At 59.6% G+C, this 12,669-nt stretch overlaps 1 protein-coding gene across 4 annotated transcripts in view; it reads left to right on the forward strand.

The window, feature by feature from the left end:
• Positions 1–12,608, forward strand: part of PPP1R37 (protein phosphatase 1 regulatory subunit 37) — a 39,151-nt gene extending 26,543 nt beyond the window's left edge. Inside the window, exons 2-14 of one of the 4 annotated variants that reach the window (XM_047712083.1) lie at positions 2,398–2,553; positions 4,331–4,428; positions 5,989–6,034; positions 6,293–6,393; positions 7,233–7,352; positions 7,809–7,962; positions 8,061–8,216; positions 9,477–9,589; positions 10,143–10,284; positions 10,373–10,539; positions 10,677–11,415; positions 11,732–11,822; positions 11,916–12,608. In XM_047712083.1, coding sequence (XP_047568039.1) covers positions 2,398–2,553; positions 4,331–4,428; positions 5,989–6,034; positions 6,293–6,393; positions 7,233–7,352; positions 7,809–7,962; positions 8,061–8,216; positions 9,477–9,589; positions 10,143–10,284; positions 10,373–10,539; positions 10,677–11,415; positions 11,732–11,814 — 2,075 coding nt within the window. In that variant the 3' untranslated portion in view covers positions 11,815–11,822; positions 11,916–12,608. The remainder of the gene's footprint in view (positions 1–2,397; positions 2,554–4,330; positions 4,429–5,988; positions 6,035–6,292; positions 6,394–7,232; positions 7,353–7,808; positions 7,963–8,060; positions 8,217–9,476; positions 9,590–10,142; positions 10,285–10,372; positions 10,540–10,676; positions 11,416–11,731; positions 11,823–11,915) is intronic. The other 3 variants (XM_047712084.1, XM_047712085.1, XM_047712086.1) reach the window with 3 other exon arrangements.
• Positions 12,609–12,669: the final 61 nt, after the last annotated feature.

Genomic DNA, 12,669 nt, shown 5'->3' on the forward strand with positions numbered 1-12,669 from the left:
CAGCCACTTGAACTCCAGCCCCTGCTTGAGTGGGACCTTCAGGGCATTGGACTTGGGAGTTGAGTGAACACGTTTGAGCCCTGACCTCACACACGCACGCACGCACGCACGCACACGTGTCCCCCTGCTCCCACACATGCGTGTCCATCCGGCCTTGCCAGCCATTCCATAATAGACAGGTGTCTTCTGGGTCCCTGCCTTCCAGTGGGGGTGGGGGGAATCATGGCCATAGGGGCTGGCGGTGCCTGTGCACCCGTGAGGATGCTGAGTGCCGGTCAGGGATGGAGTCGTACTCAGCACAGGTAGCCGAGGAGTCAGTCACCCTCGCCCCATTTTAGGGATGAGGCGATGGAGGCACAGAGGTGAAATCGCTCTGTAATTAAATTAGGAGTCAGGATCCAACCCCAGGCATTCTGGCTCCAGAGCCCGTGTTCTTACCCACTTTGCAAGCCCCTGGGTCTCTGATAGGTAGCACCGGGTGCCCCACCCAAGAGGATGGGGAAGGGGGCAGCGAGGATTCAGGCACAGTCACTTCAGACAGCAGCCGCGCCCTCACTCCTCCGCAGCCCCTCCCTCCGCAGCCTCTGGCACTGGCAGCTGCTAGGCCAGAAGGGAGCTGCTCCCTGGTGGTGGTGAGGCCTGTGTGGAAGCCCCGGGGTGGATGACCCCAGGCGGGAGGCCCCATGCTGGGTCTGGGGAGCTTTGTCTCTCTCACTCCACAGACCTCAGACCTTCACCGTGTTCTCCCCATTTTGCCACAGCATCACGAACGAACATATGTGCAGAGGGGCGGGTCCTGGGGTTCTTCTGGCTCATGAAGAACCCGGCATGGGGCCCGGCACAGCGTGAGCGCTGTCTGAACGCTGCACGGTATTTCTTGGGACCACCTGTGCTGCCGTTTCCTTACTGGTTTTTTAAAAATAGGGTCAGTTTTGTTTTCCTTGAATACATTTCATCTCATTCCCATGCAGTATGGTAGTTTCTTTTGTTAATACATGTATGGGGGCACCTGGGTGTCTCAGTGGGTTAAGCCTCTACCTTCGGCTCAGGTCATGATCTCAGCGTCCTGGGATCGAGCCCCACATCAGGCTCTCTGCTCAGCAGGGAGCCTGCTTCCTCCTCTCTCTCTGCCTGCCTCTCTGCCTACTTGTGATCTTTGTCTGTCAAATAAATAAATAAAATCTTAAAAAAAAATACATGTATGAAGCCTGTATACGTATATTACCTGTAATGTATTACTGTGAGGCCACTAACGAGCCACTTGACGCTGCTGTTGGGGTCATCAAGGTGGGTCGGGGGTGCCCTCAGGCTGCTGTGGGCTGGCTGATCACCCCCCCACCCCCACTCTTGTGCCTTTGGTGTCTTTCCCCAGTGCTGTCCCCTCTCAAAAGTGTCTGCCTCATAGTGACAAACCTGCAGTTGTTACTCGTGTCACCAGGGGGCGCTAAGTCACTCTGGGCCTTAGTGGCTCTCCCACTTCTGGGAATATGTCCCCTCTTCCTGATCCCAGTTCTGTTTCACTTTCTGTAAACAACTGGGCTGATGAGACCTCTGTGAGCTCTGGCTGTGACCTTGTGTGAGGCTGTGCTGCCTTCAGACCCCACGGACGCCTGGCTGAAGGCGTGGCCGGACAGCAGCTGTGGTTGGGTGTAGAGCTGGCCAGGTTAGAGATCCTGGACTTCAGAACAAAGACCGACCCAGCAGGCAGGGCTGGGATGCTGGATCTCAGGCAACTTCGGGAGCCTGGACAGTCAGGGAGAGCTTCCTGGAGGAAGGGACATCAGAACTGAACACCTAAAGGATTGATTGCAGCTTCAGAGCTTCCTTAGAAGTCTTATTTCCTGTAGGCTGTAGGATGCTGAGAACTGCTAGTGACGGCTCCCCACGTGCCCAGGCCCTCCCTTCCCATCTTACGTGACCAGGCCAACCCAGCCTTGGCCCAGGGGCCTTTCTTGAAGTGAGCTTGCCCAGGGGAGCCTCACCCTTTCTCAGAGTGATGATTTTGTGTGCGGGGTTTTTTTGTTTTTTGTTTTTTTTAAACTAAGCTCTGTGTCCAACATGGGGCTTGAACTCACCACCCCGAGATCAAGAGTCACTTGCTATACCAACTGTGCCCCTTGGAGTGATTTTTTTTTTTTTAAGATTTTATTTATTTTTTTAAAGATTGATTTATTTCTTAGAAAGAGGCAGAAGGAGAGAGAGTCTCAAGCCGACTCTGTGCAGAGTGTGGAGGCGGATGCGGGGCTTGATCCCGCGGCCCCGAGACCACAACCTGAGCTGGATGCTTAACCAACTGTGCCGCCCAGGCACCCCTGAAGTTATGAATTTTAAAGGCAAAAAATAAAGTAGGCTTAGAAAGGATATCAGAAACAACTAAAAAAATGTTTTTAATTGCAGCCCAGTGTTTCTCATCTTCCTCACTGGCACGGGGAAGAGCAGACTGGAGCAGCGGCTCTGATGACTGCCATCTCCAGGGTGGTGACGCACGGACACACGTGCAGAAACCGTCACATGATGTGGAAGCACCTGCCATCCCTGTTGACGAGTCTCAGGGTCTGCTAACCACTGCTTCTCCTCTCCTCTCCTCTCCTCTCCTCTCCTCTCCTCTTCTTTCTCTCTCTCTCTGTGTTACCCACGTTAATAAGAAGGAAGAGCTGCATTTCATTTCAGTTCACTTAGTGGAAGCAGAGAAGTCATTTCTCTGTGTGGCACCCATGGGACCAGCGGACCCAGCATGGCTGGACTCTGCGGGGCACCTGCCCGAGCCCGGGGGCTGCCTTCCAGGGCCAGCTCCCTCGCTGGGGGCCCCCAGGCGCATGCGCGGACCTCACAACACTCCCTCGCTGGGTCTGCAGGAGGGCAGCTGGCACCCAGGAGGCTGCTGGTTACCTGCAGCTCCACTCAGGGAAGAGGCATGGGGGGAAGCTGGGGTCTCTGTTCAGTTCTTTCTTCTGGCACCGTGGAGAGAAAGCTCTGGAGCCGAGTGCGGGACTCTGCCCTGTACCAGTTGCCCAGCCTCAGGGAGGCAGCTCTCCTTCCCTGGACCTCGGCTTCCTCCCCTAGAAAACAGGGTAGTGCTTGATGCGATCAGGAGGGAGAGTCCCCTGGGAGATGCTTACCTGGAAGTTTTGCGAGGAGCTCCCGCTGGCTCCCAAAGGCCAGGCCAGGATGGCAGCAGAGTGAGGGGAGGCTGAGGTCCGGCAGAAGGCCCTCTTCCTGCTCCATTCCTTGCCTGCCCTGTCTTCCCCATGCCTACTCCATCCTGCTGATGCCAAGAGCTTTCTCCGTCTGAGCGGGACTCTGTCCCTCCCCTTCCTTCCTGTTCTCCCCGTTGCCCTGAGGCAGAAGCCAGTATTCGTAGACATACACTGGAAACAGTACATACACTAGAAACAGTACGAATGTCTTCTCCAGTGAACAGATAAACAAAACATATACATCAGACTTTTACTGTGCAGCCTTGTAAAGGGGCCAAAACTCAAAATCCTTGTGCTCTGTGAAAGAGGCTAGCCATAAAAGGCCACATGCTGTTTATCTCCGTTTCTGCGGAACATCCACAGAAGGCAGATCCGCGCAGACAGACAGACAAGCCGGCCTTGCCTGGAGCCTGGGGGCGGGGCCTGGGCCTCCGGGGGCTGTGCCGTTCGGGCCGCTGGGTCTGGGCTGCATCCGTTCCTTCTGTGAGCACCGCCTGCTACCCTGGGCTCCCAGGCTGTGCCCCCTGTCCTCTGACGGCTGCATTGTCCCCCAGACTGGAGGCCCCACGCTGAGTAGCTCTCGGGGGGGAGTCTGAGGCCACGTCCATCACAGTTAAGAGCAGAGTTCAGTTCCCCACTCTGCCACTTACCAGCTGTGTGACCTTGGGCCAGGGCCTTCACTTCTCTGGGCTCAGCTTCGTCATAGCATCCAAATACAGAAGAAACATTCTCTCATCCAAAAAAAAAAAAGAAAGAAAGAAAAAACCCCATGGATTGAACACCCTGGCTGGCCAGTGTTGTTGGGACAGGGTGGTGACCAGGATAGACTCAGCCGTGCCCTCCCCATCTAGTGGGGGAGACAACTGACAAGCAGAACTGTGTGATGTTAGCTGTGTGCTCAGTGTGCAGAGCTGCTTGAGGAGCCGTGGGGAGGTGTTTGGGAAGGGCTGACTCATTTGGGGGCCCTGGGGCTACCTCCACAGGGCAGCAGTGGCAGCGAGGGGCCCTCATGGGAGGACAGAACTCAGTGGGTCATCGGAAGGGGTTTTGTTTTGGAGGCTTGGCGTGGGGAGCAGGGGGCAAAGGGGGCCCAGGTGCGGAGCATCACAGGCCTGGGTCCTCTGTGCCTGCAGCCCAGAATGTGACCGTGGATGAGGTCATCAGTGCCTACAAGCAAGCCTGCCAGAAGCTGAACTGCAGACAGATCCCCAAGCTCCTCCGGCAGCTCCAGGTACCCGGCGGGGGCCGGGGGGTGGGTTGCACTCAGAGTGGGGTGTGGGAGGGGAGAGGCGGTCCCCCAACAACCCCCCAGTGCCACAGCCCCCAGACCTCTGGGGCCAGCCCTTAGCAGGGGAGGGTGCACAGAGCACCCACTGGCCACCTAGCCCAGGGCCCACGTAAACACATCCTTGAAAATCCTCTGTTCAGTCTTAGAAGCGATCAGGCTTTTCATGAGTATTTAAACTGTGTGGAATGATATAAAGTGAGAATTTCAGGTGTCTGTCACTCCCCAGAGAAATTCGGTTCCCTGGGGAAAAGCCATATACACACCTATTCATTATGATCTCTATATGTTCTGTATCCATTGTTAATTTTTTTTTTAAAGATTTTATTTATTTATTTGACAGAGAGAGATCACAAGTAGAGAGGCAGGCAGAGAGAGAGAGAGAGAGAGAGAGAAGCAGGTTCCCCGCTGAGCAGAGAGCCCGATGTGGGGCTCGATCCCAGGACCCTGAGATCATGACCTGAGCCGAAGGCAGCGGCTTAACCCACTGAGCCACCCAGGCGCCCCCATTGTTAATTTTTTTAAAGTTAAAATACTACAGGCATAAAAAGCAGAATCTACTTCTCATTTTTTACTCAAGCCCCATTTCCCGGGTGTCCCGCTGTTGACAGCTTGAGGTTTTCATCCTCTGGCCCTGCCTGTGCGTCTGTTAGGGGGCAGCTCGCCATCCAGAAGCACACACACCCGAGGACAGGTTCTGTGTCTGCGGAACGGGTGCTGCTGTGCCCATGGTGTGTCCCCTGACGCTGTGTCCCACGGGTGCCTTTACTGCTGCCTGCCCGGCCTGGGCGTGTTGGTAAAGCCACCTTAGTGCCTTCCCTCTGGATGGGTCATTCCAGAATGTTCCGAGGTTGCTTGTTTCTAGGGTTGTCAGTTCCTCAGATGGCATTGCTCTGAGCAGTCGTGCTTGCCACCTGGCTCTGCTCCCGAGGTGAAGGGTTCTTGGGGTGGGGGCGGGAATGCCCAGGAGGAGCTGTGGGCAGCTTCAGGGAAAGCGTGGTCGCCAGGAGTGTGGATCCGGGGGCCCGCGAGCCAGATCAGACCAGCCTGTCCCTCACCAGCACATGGACTTGGGCGGGGCTGGCCCGTGGCCATGTGTGTTCTCGGCTTTGTCCCAGCATGTTCCACACAGGTGAGTGTGCGGAGCCCAGAGAAGAGAACCTGGCACCCCATGGGGGTGGGGCCAGGCAGCATCTGCCTTCGCCCCTCTTCACTGAGTGCTCCCTGTGTGGGGCCTGGCGCCCACCCGGCACCGCAGGCCTGCCAGCCCCCCTCACCTTTGTTCCTGCTCCACGGCCTTTGTGCTGGTGGCTCCTTCCTGCCTAGAATGCTCCATTTGGCCTGTGGGTACAGAACGCCCCACTCTGTGAGGCCCTGCGTGCCGCCCCTGCCCCCAAACACTGCCTACAGAGCCAGATCGGACCCTCGCCTTCTCCACGGTCAGGGTCCAGCCTGGCTCTGGAGGGTGCCTTCCTGCCTTCAGCACTGACCCCTCTGTTTTCTCAGGAGTTCACAGACCTCGGACACCGCATCGATTGTCTGGACCTGAAAGGTGCGTGTCTGGAGAGAGGCCAGGACCCCTGGGTAGTGGGCAGGGCCAGAGCCTCCCTGAGGTAGGTGTGGGCCGGCAGGTGCTGCTGTGAGAGCTGCTTAGCCAGGGGCAGTGGGGGTCCTGAGAGGTATGGGTGCCCTCCCTGAGGGGAGGCGGGTGCAGCGAGCCCTCCCTTCTTCCCTCAGCCTGGAGCCCCCGTTTCCAGCCAGCCCCCCAGGCACACGAGCATGCATAGAGATACACTCCATCTCGTGCCAGGTGAGAAGCTCGACTACAAGACCTGCGAGGCCCTGGAAGAGGTCTTCAAGAGGCTGCAGTTCAGGGTCGTGGATCTGGAGCAGACGAACCTGGATGAGGATGTGAGCAGACCCTGCCACTGCCATGACCTGTCCCTGGCCCCTTAGAGGTTTACCGGGAAGGGGCCCTCCCTGCAGGACACAGGCTGGGCAGGGTCTCTGGAAGGACAAGATGAGGAGAGAGCCGGAGTGACCAGAGTGGATGTGGTCAATATTGGGGTTCTGGGGCAGGGCCCAGAAAAGGGGTCTCATCGACCCACCTCAGAGGCATGGAAGGACTTGGGGAGCTGGGCCTTGGTGGGAGCAAGGGGGGTGTGTGGCCACCAGAAAGCTTTTCAGGACCCCCCGCTAGAGATCACAGCACCTGTAAGGGAGAGTTTGAGAAACTTACAGAAAACAGCCTCTCCGTTTAGGCCCAGGTGTCCTCACCACCCCAGACTTGGAGACCACCAGGAGACCCAGGGGGTGGGGTCCTGGAGAACTGAGGCCCGGGCACGCCAGGTTCTGGGGTGTATGGGTATGCCTGTTGGCAGGGGTGGGGTGACATGAGAAGGCAGATGGCCTGCAGCAGGAAGGGCGAAGTTGGTTCCTGGAACCCAGAGGTGCTGGGACAGCATCAGGGCCCTCCCCATCCCTTAGTTGCTGGGCCCCCTGGGTCTGCCTCAGCCTGAGTCTAAACCTCGCTGTCGGGGCCCCTGGGTGGCCCGGTCAGTTAAGCATCTGCCTTTGGCTCAGGTCATGATCCCAGGGTCCTGGGATTGAGCCCCGCATTGGGCTTCCTGCTCCGTGGGGAGTCTGCTTTTTCTCCCTCTGCCATTCCCCCTGCTGGGCTCTCTGGTTTTCAAATAAATAAATAAAACCTTCTTAAAAAGTAATTAAACCCCCATTGCCTCGGCCCCCAGGGTGCTTCGGCCCTCTTTGACATGATTGAGTACTACGAGTCGGCCACCCACCTCAACATCTCCTTCAACAAGCACATTGGCACCCGGGGCTGGCAGGCCGCTGCCCACATGATGCGCAAGGTGGGCGCCTCTCGTCTGTGGCCTCCCCGGGGTAGATGGGGCTCAGCCGCAGGGGGTCCAGGAGCTTTCGCACGACGTGTCCCTTAGGGCCTGGTTTCCTGAGCCCTCAGTATAGGCTCTTGTCCCCATGCTAAGGTGTGCCCTGTCTCAGGCCAACCCTGGCTCCTTTTCTCCCTTCAAGCATCTTTCCCTTCCTTCACTTGCTGTAACCTATCCCTGGGGGGTGGCTGTGGCTGCCCCCCTCCCACCGCCATGTCCAGGACATCTGCCGCAGGGGAGTCTGGGAGCCCAGCTGTTACTAGCCCTGCCTGCTCACAGGCAGGACCCCAGGCCGGGCCGTCCCTCACAGACACAGTTGCCCTGCTTGCCGCTCCGTGGGACGTGGGGTGGGACTTGGGAGGTCCCCTGGGGCCCAGGAGGGCTGGGCCAGCCTGTCCCAGCCCTGACCCGCCCCAGCAGACGAGCTGCCTGCAGTACTTGGACGCCCGAAACACGCCCCTGCTGGACCACTCCGCGCCCTTTGTGGCCCGCGCCCTGCGTATCCGCAGCAGCTTGGCGGTGCTGCATCTGGAGAACGCCAGCCTGTCGGGGCGGCCCCTCATGCTGCTTGGTGAGCTCCGGGACCCAGGGAGGTGGCGCATTGACATGCTGCCTGCCCGCGGGGGCTGGGGCTCGGCCAGTCACCGTGCTCCTCCCGCACCCCCCCAGCCACGGCACTGAAGATGAACGTCAATCTTCGGGAGCTCTACTTGGCCGATAACAAGCTCAACGGCCTGCAGGACTCGGCCCAGCTGGGCAACCTGCTCAAGTTCAACTCCTCCCTGCAGATCCTGGATCTCCGGAACAACCATGTGCTGGACTCAGGTGCGTGAGCGGCTTGCCCACGCCCACCCCACTCCAACCGCCGAGCACCCGCTATGCCCAGCCGGGGGCCCCACAGTGCTGGAGACACGGTGGTAGCCAGGATGATTGCGGCCCTGCCCTCATGGGGCTCACAGTCCAGGAGGGAGGATAGACCATTCCCAGGCGGTGACAGCTCCGACTGGGCAGGGCTGGGCTGTGGGAGCCCAGGGAGGGCGTCCTAGAGGAGGTGCAGGCCAGTGAGAATCTGCAGGAGGAAGTGAGGTGTTGAAGAGATCATGAAAATAATACTCTCTGGAAAGAGTGTGCTGAAGGAAACAAGGTTGTTGGGACAGAGGGTCAGGTAGAGGCTGTCTAAGATGGTGCAGGGAGGTCACCTCTGGGTGGCAGTGAGGAGGACGAGAATGAAACCAGGCCTTTTAAAAGCCTGGGAAGGGGCATCTGGGTGGCGTAGTTGAAGATGCTGACTCTTGGTTTTGGCTCAGGTTCCCCACGTCAGGCTCCGTGCTCAGCATGGAACCTGCTTAAGATTCTCTCCCTCTCCCCTGCTCCACCCCACTTTCCTTCTCTCTCCAATAAATCAATCTTAGAAGAAAACAAATAAATAAACAAACGCCTGGGAAAAGAATCCAGGCAGAGTGAATAGCAAGTACAAAGGCCCTGAGGTGGGAAAGAGCCTAGATAATTGATGTTTGGGGTAGGGGAAGCCGCGATGGGTTAAAGGGTAAACGGAAAGGGAAAGGAAATAGCTGGTGGTAGGAGCTCCAGTTTCCTCCTGGTTCCCTGTTGAACAGGTCTCCGGGCCTCAGTGTGAGGAGAGGGCTCAGAGACAGCCTAGGGCATCCAGGCCAGTCTCTTCCTCCAGGATGGCCAGGCCCAGACCCCACGTTTACTGAGCACCTAGCACATGCTGGGCCTGTAGAGACAGAGATCTCTGCCCTTGGGAGAGACGTTGCAAGATAAATTAATAGAATATGCCATCTGGGGAGATGTGCTCTGGAGAACGGAAGCAGCAGTGGCAGCTGAGCTGGCTGGGGAGTGTCGTGCAGGCTGATGGTCGAGCAGAGATCTGAAGCAGACGGAGGGATGTTCTGGGCCTGGGCACCAGGGAGCCATGGGTGTTGGACTAAGGCAGGAGGTGGCTGGGGCCAGAGTGGTAGGGGTAGGATCTGCACGCTCCTCGGGTGGCAGTGGTTCCCACACCACTGTCCCCTGGAGAAGCGCTCGGACCACAGCGGGGACTTGCCCACGGGCCCTCTCCAGGTCTGGCCTACATCTGCGAGGGCCTCAAGGAGCAGAAGAAGGGGCTAGAGACCCTGGTGCTGTGGAACAACCAGCTGACGCACACTGGCATGGCCTTCCTGGGCGTGACGCTGGTGAGTCGGGCGGGGAGGGGGAGAGCGCCATCCTCTGCCTCCCTCGCGCTCACTTTACACTGCAGGGACCCTTCGCAGGCCTCCTTTTGGCATTGGGTGCCCTCCCTCAGCTTCCCCAGCCTCTCTGTCCTAAGGGAAGTGGCCTTTCTCACTTTATCCTTGTCTTCCCACGTCTGGCACCATGGCCTAGTGTCACATTGCACACAGGGTGAAAATGTTTTGCATAGAAAGTTAAATTTTCTGGAAGCCTTCAGCACATTTTACATCTTTTTACCTAAATACATGGTATTTAAAGCAAGCTCACAGGCTACAAAGACTCACATCTACGTTAAAAATGACCAACGCGAGGTGTGTGCCCTGAGCCCTCGGGATGCTGGCCGGGCCTGGGCTGGGGGGTGGACAGGGCAGCTGGCCCTGGGGTGATGAGTCCACGAGCATCTGGCCTTAAGCAGGACTGTCGGGGTGGCGCTGCCCGAGAGGGAGTGCTCGGGTTTGTGTCTTTCCTGATCGGCCTTCTGGGCCTTTCCTTACTCTCACGCGCCGCCCCCTCCAGCCTCACACACACAGCCTGGAGACGCTGAACCTGGGCCACAACCCCATCGGGAACGAGGGCGTGCGGAACCTCAAGAACGGCCTCATCAGCAACCGCAGCGTGCTGCGCCTTGGCCTGACCTCCACCAAGCTCACGTGCGAGGGTAGGGCGTGGGGCCGGGTGGGGGGAGCGGCACAGGTGGGCTTGGTGGGCGGCTAGCCCGTGGCCAGCCCCTGCGGTCCCCCTCCCAGGCGCGGTGGCCGTGGCAGAGTTCATCGCCGAGAGCCCCCGCCTCCTGAGACTGGACCTTCGGGAGAACGAGATCAAGACGGGCGGGCTCATGGCACTGTCCTTGGCCCTCAAGGTGAACCACTCACTGCTGCGCCTCGACCTTGACCGTGAGCCCAAGAAGGAGGCGGTGAGCTGAGTGGGATCTTCCCCCGAAGCCTCTGGGGTCAGGGGGAGCGGGGGTGCAGGCCGGCCCGGGGCGAACATGGGCTCTCCAGCACGGGGACGGGCTGTCCAGAGCCCGAGCCAGGCCCACTCCACCTGCAGGTGAAGAGCTTCATCGAGACGCAGAAGGCGCTGCTCGCAGAGATCCAGAACGGCTGCAAGCAGAACTTCATGCTGGCGCGCGAGCAGGAGGAGAAGGAGCAGCGGCTGCAGCTCTCCGCCTCCATGCCTGAGATCACCGTCACCGAGCCCCAGCCCGACGAGGAGCCCGGGGACGAGCCCGCCACCAGGGCCCAGGAGAACGGGGCCACGGGCCCTGGTGCCAGGCCGGACTCAGACTCAGACTCAGACTCCGAGGAGGAGGATGGGGAGGAAGAAGATGAGGAGAGGGCTGAGGCCCCCTGCCCCGCCCTGGTGCCCCCCTCGGACTCCCTGGGCTCTGGGGACAGGAGCCCCCCAGGCAGCCCCTCCTCCCCCACCGAGCAGCGTATTTCTGTGTCCAGCCCAGGCCGGGGCCACAAAGTGTTTGTGGTGACTCGGGTGGAGAGCCCTCCCGAGAGGGCAGAGCCCCCGGTTCCCCCCGTCCCTCTTCCCCCCCCTGCTCCTGCTTGTCCTCCCTCCCCACCTGCTTTATCCTCCCTGCCCGCCTCACCCGCCCTGCCACGGGCTGAGGCCGTCGGCGCTCAGGACCCAGGGGTGTTGGCGCCTCAGTCACAGCTGGAGCTGCCTCAGTCAGGGCCACCGCTGCCCAACGGCCTGAAGCCTGAGTTTGCCCTCGCACTGCCCCCAGAGCCACCCCCGGGACCTGAGGCCAAGGCGGGCAGCTGTGGCCTGGAACATGGTGAGTTGGGGCTCCAGGGCAGGGTGACAGTGGGCCCTGGGTGCTGTGTGACCCCAGGCAAGCACCTGCCCCTCGGTGGGCTTCAGTGTTCCCTGGGAATGGGTGAGAACGAGGAGGACTTGATCTTCGGCCCCCACCTTGCTTCCCCTGGGACGGAACAGGCAAGATGTGCTGACTGGAGTCTGACGGTCTCAGTGGTACCCAGGCCTTGTGCTGCCCTGAGGGTCAGACTTGGGCAGGGCTGGTGGGGATGTCCTGGGGTCCCCCCATCCCCGCCTGCCTGACTGGAGGTTGGTCGCCCCTTCTCCCATCACAGAACTGAGCTGCTCCAAGAACGAGAAGGAGCTCGAGGAGCTGCTTCTGGAAGCCAGTCAGGAATCTGGGCAGGAGACACTGTGACACTTTAGGTGAGGTGGGGACAAGAGCCAGAGGGCAGGGGTTCTGGGGGCTGGCAGTAGAGCCCCTGGCTCTGACAGGCCCTCCCCCCTCTTCTCCCCAAGTTCCTTTTTTCCGGTCAGTCTTCGATGAGCTGAGGCCAGAGCCATGAGAATCTGCTCACCCTCACCCCCAGCCCCAGCCTTCCTGAGGCCTGGGCCACCAGGGGTGTGGGGGGCCTTCCTGGGGACCCCTGCCCCCCACAGCAACACTACACAGAGCGCAGGAGCCGCAGGGATTGGCCTCCCTGCCCTGTCTTAAGCAGTATCTCTGTGTCCAGCACTCGAAGGCTCTGGGCTGGGGGGATGGGAGGAGCGCTCTCTCCGAGGACATCAGCCACAAGGCTGGACGCCTTTTCCAGATGGCCTGTTTGGCCAGGCTTGCCCCGTGGAGGGCAGGAGTCCTGGGTGGTGGTGGGATGGCCCCCGGTGTCCCTGGGTGCAGCGCCAGGCAGGAGGCATGACAAGGGAGGGGCGGTGAACGGTGGTGGTGGAAATTGGTAGAGCAGCCCCAGGCAGGGTGAGGGCCAGGGCTGGGGGTGGGGTGGGGGGGAGCTGGGAGCAGAGGATCAGAGCTTTCTTTCTCTTAAGTGCAATAAATCTATCAGGGAGCTGGGGTGGGGAGCAGCCAGGGTTCTAGAGACCCTGCTGTCCAGGCCCCTTGAAGCTGCGCCCTGAGAGGCACTACAACCCGTGGCGGGGGTGGGTGGTGTAGGGGGGGGGTACAGGTGGGGGGGTGGGGGAGGGGCTACTCCTGTTGGTGCAACTCTGTTCACACCTTTTCTAATAAACCAGAGCTGGGTTCACCACACTTGCCTGC

Source organism: Lutra lutra, chromosome 17 (assembly GCF_902655055.1).
Source record: "Lutra lutra chromosome 17, mLutLut1.2, whole genome shotgun sequence".
Taxonomy (NCBI): Eukaryota; Metazoa; Chordata; class Mammalia; order Carnivora; family Mustelidae; genus Lutra; species Lutra lutra.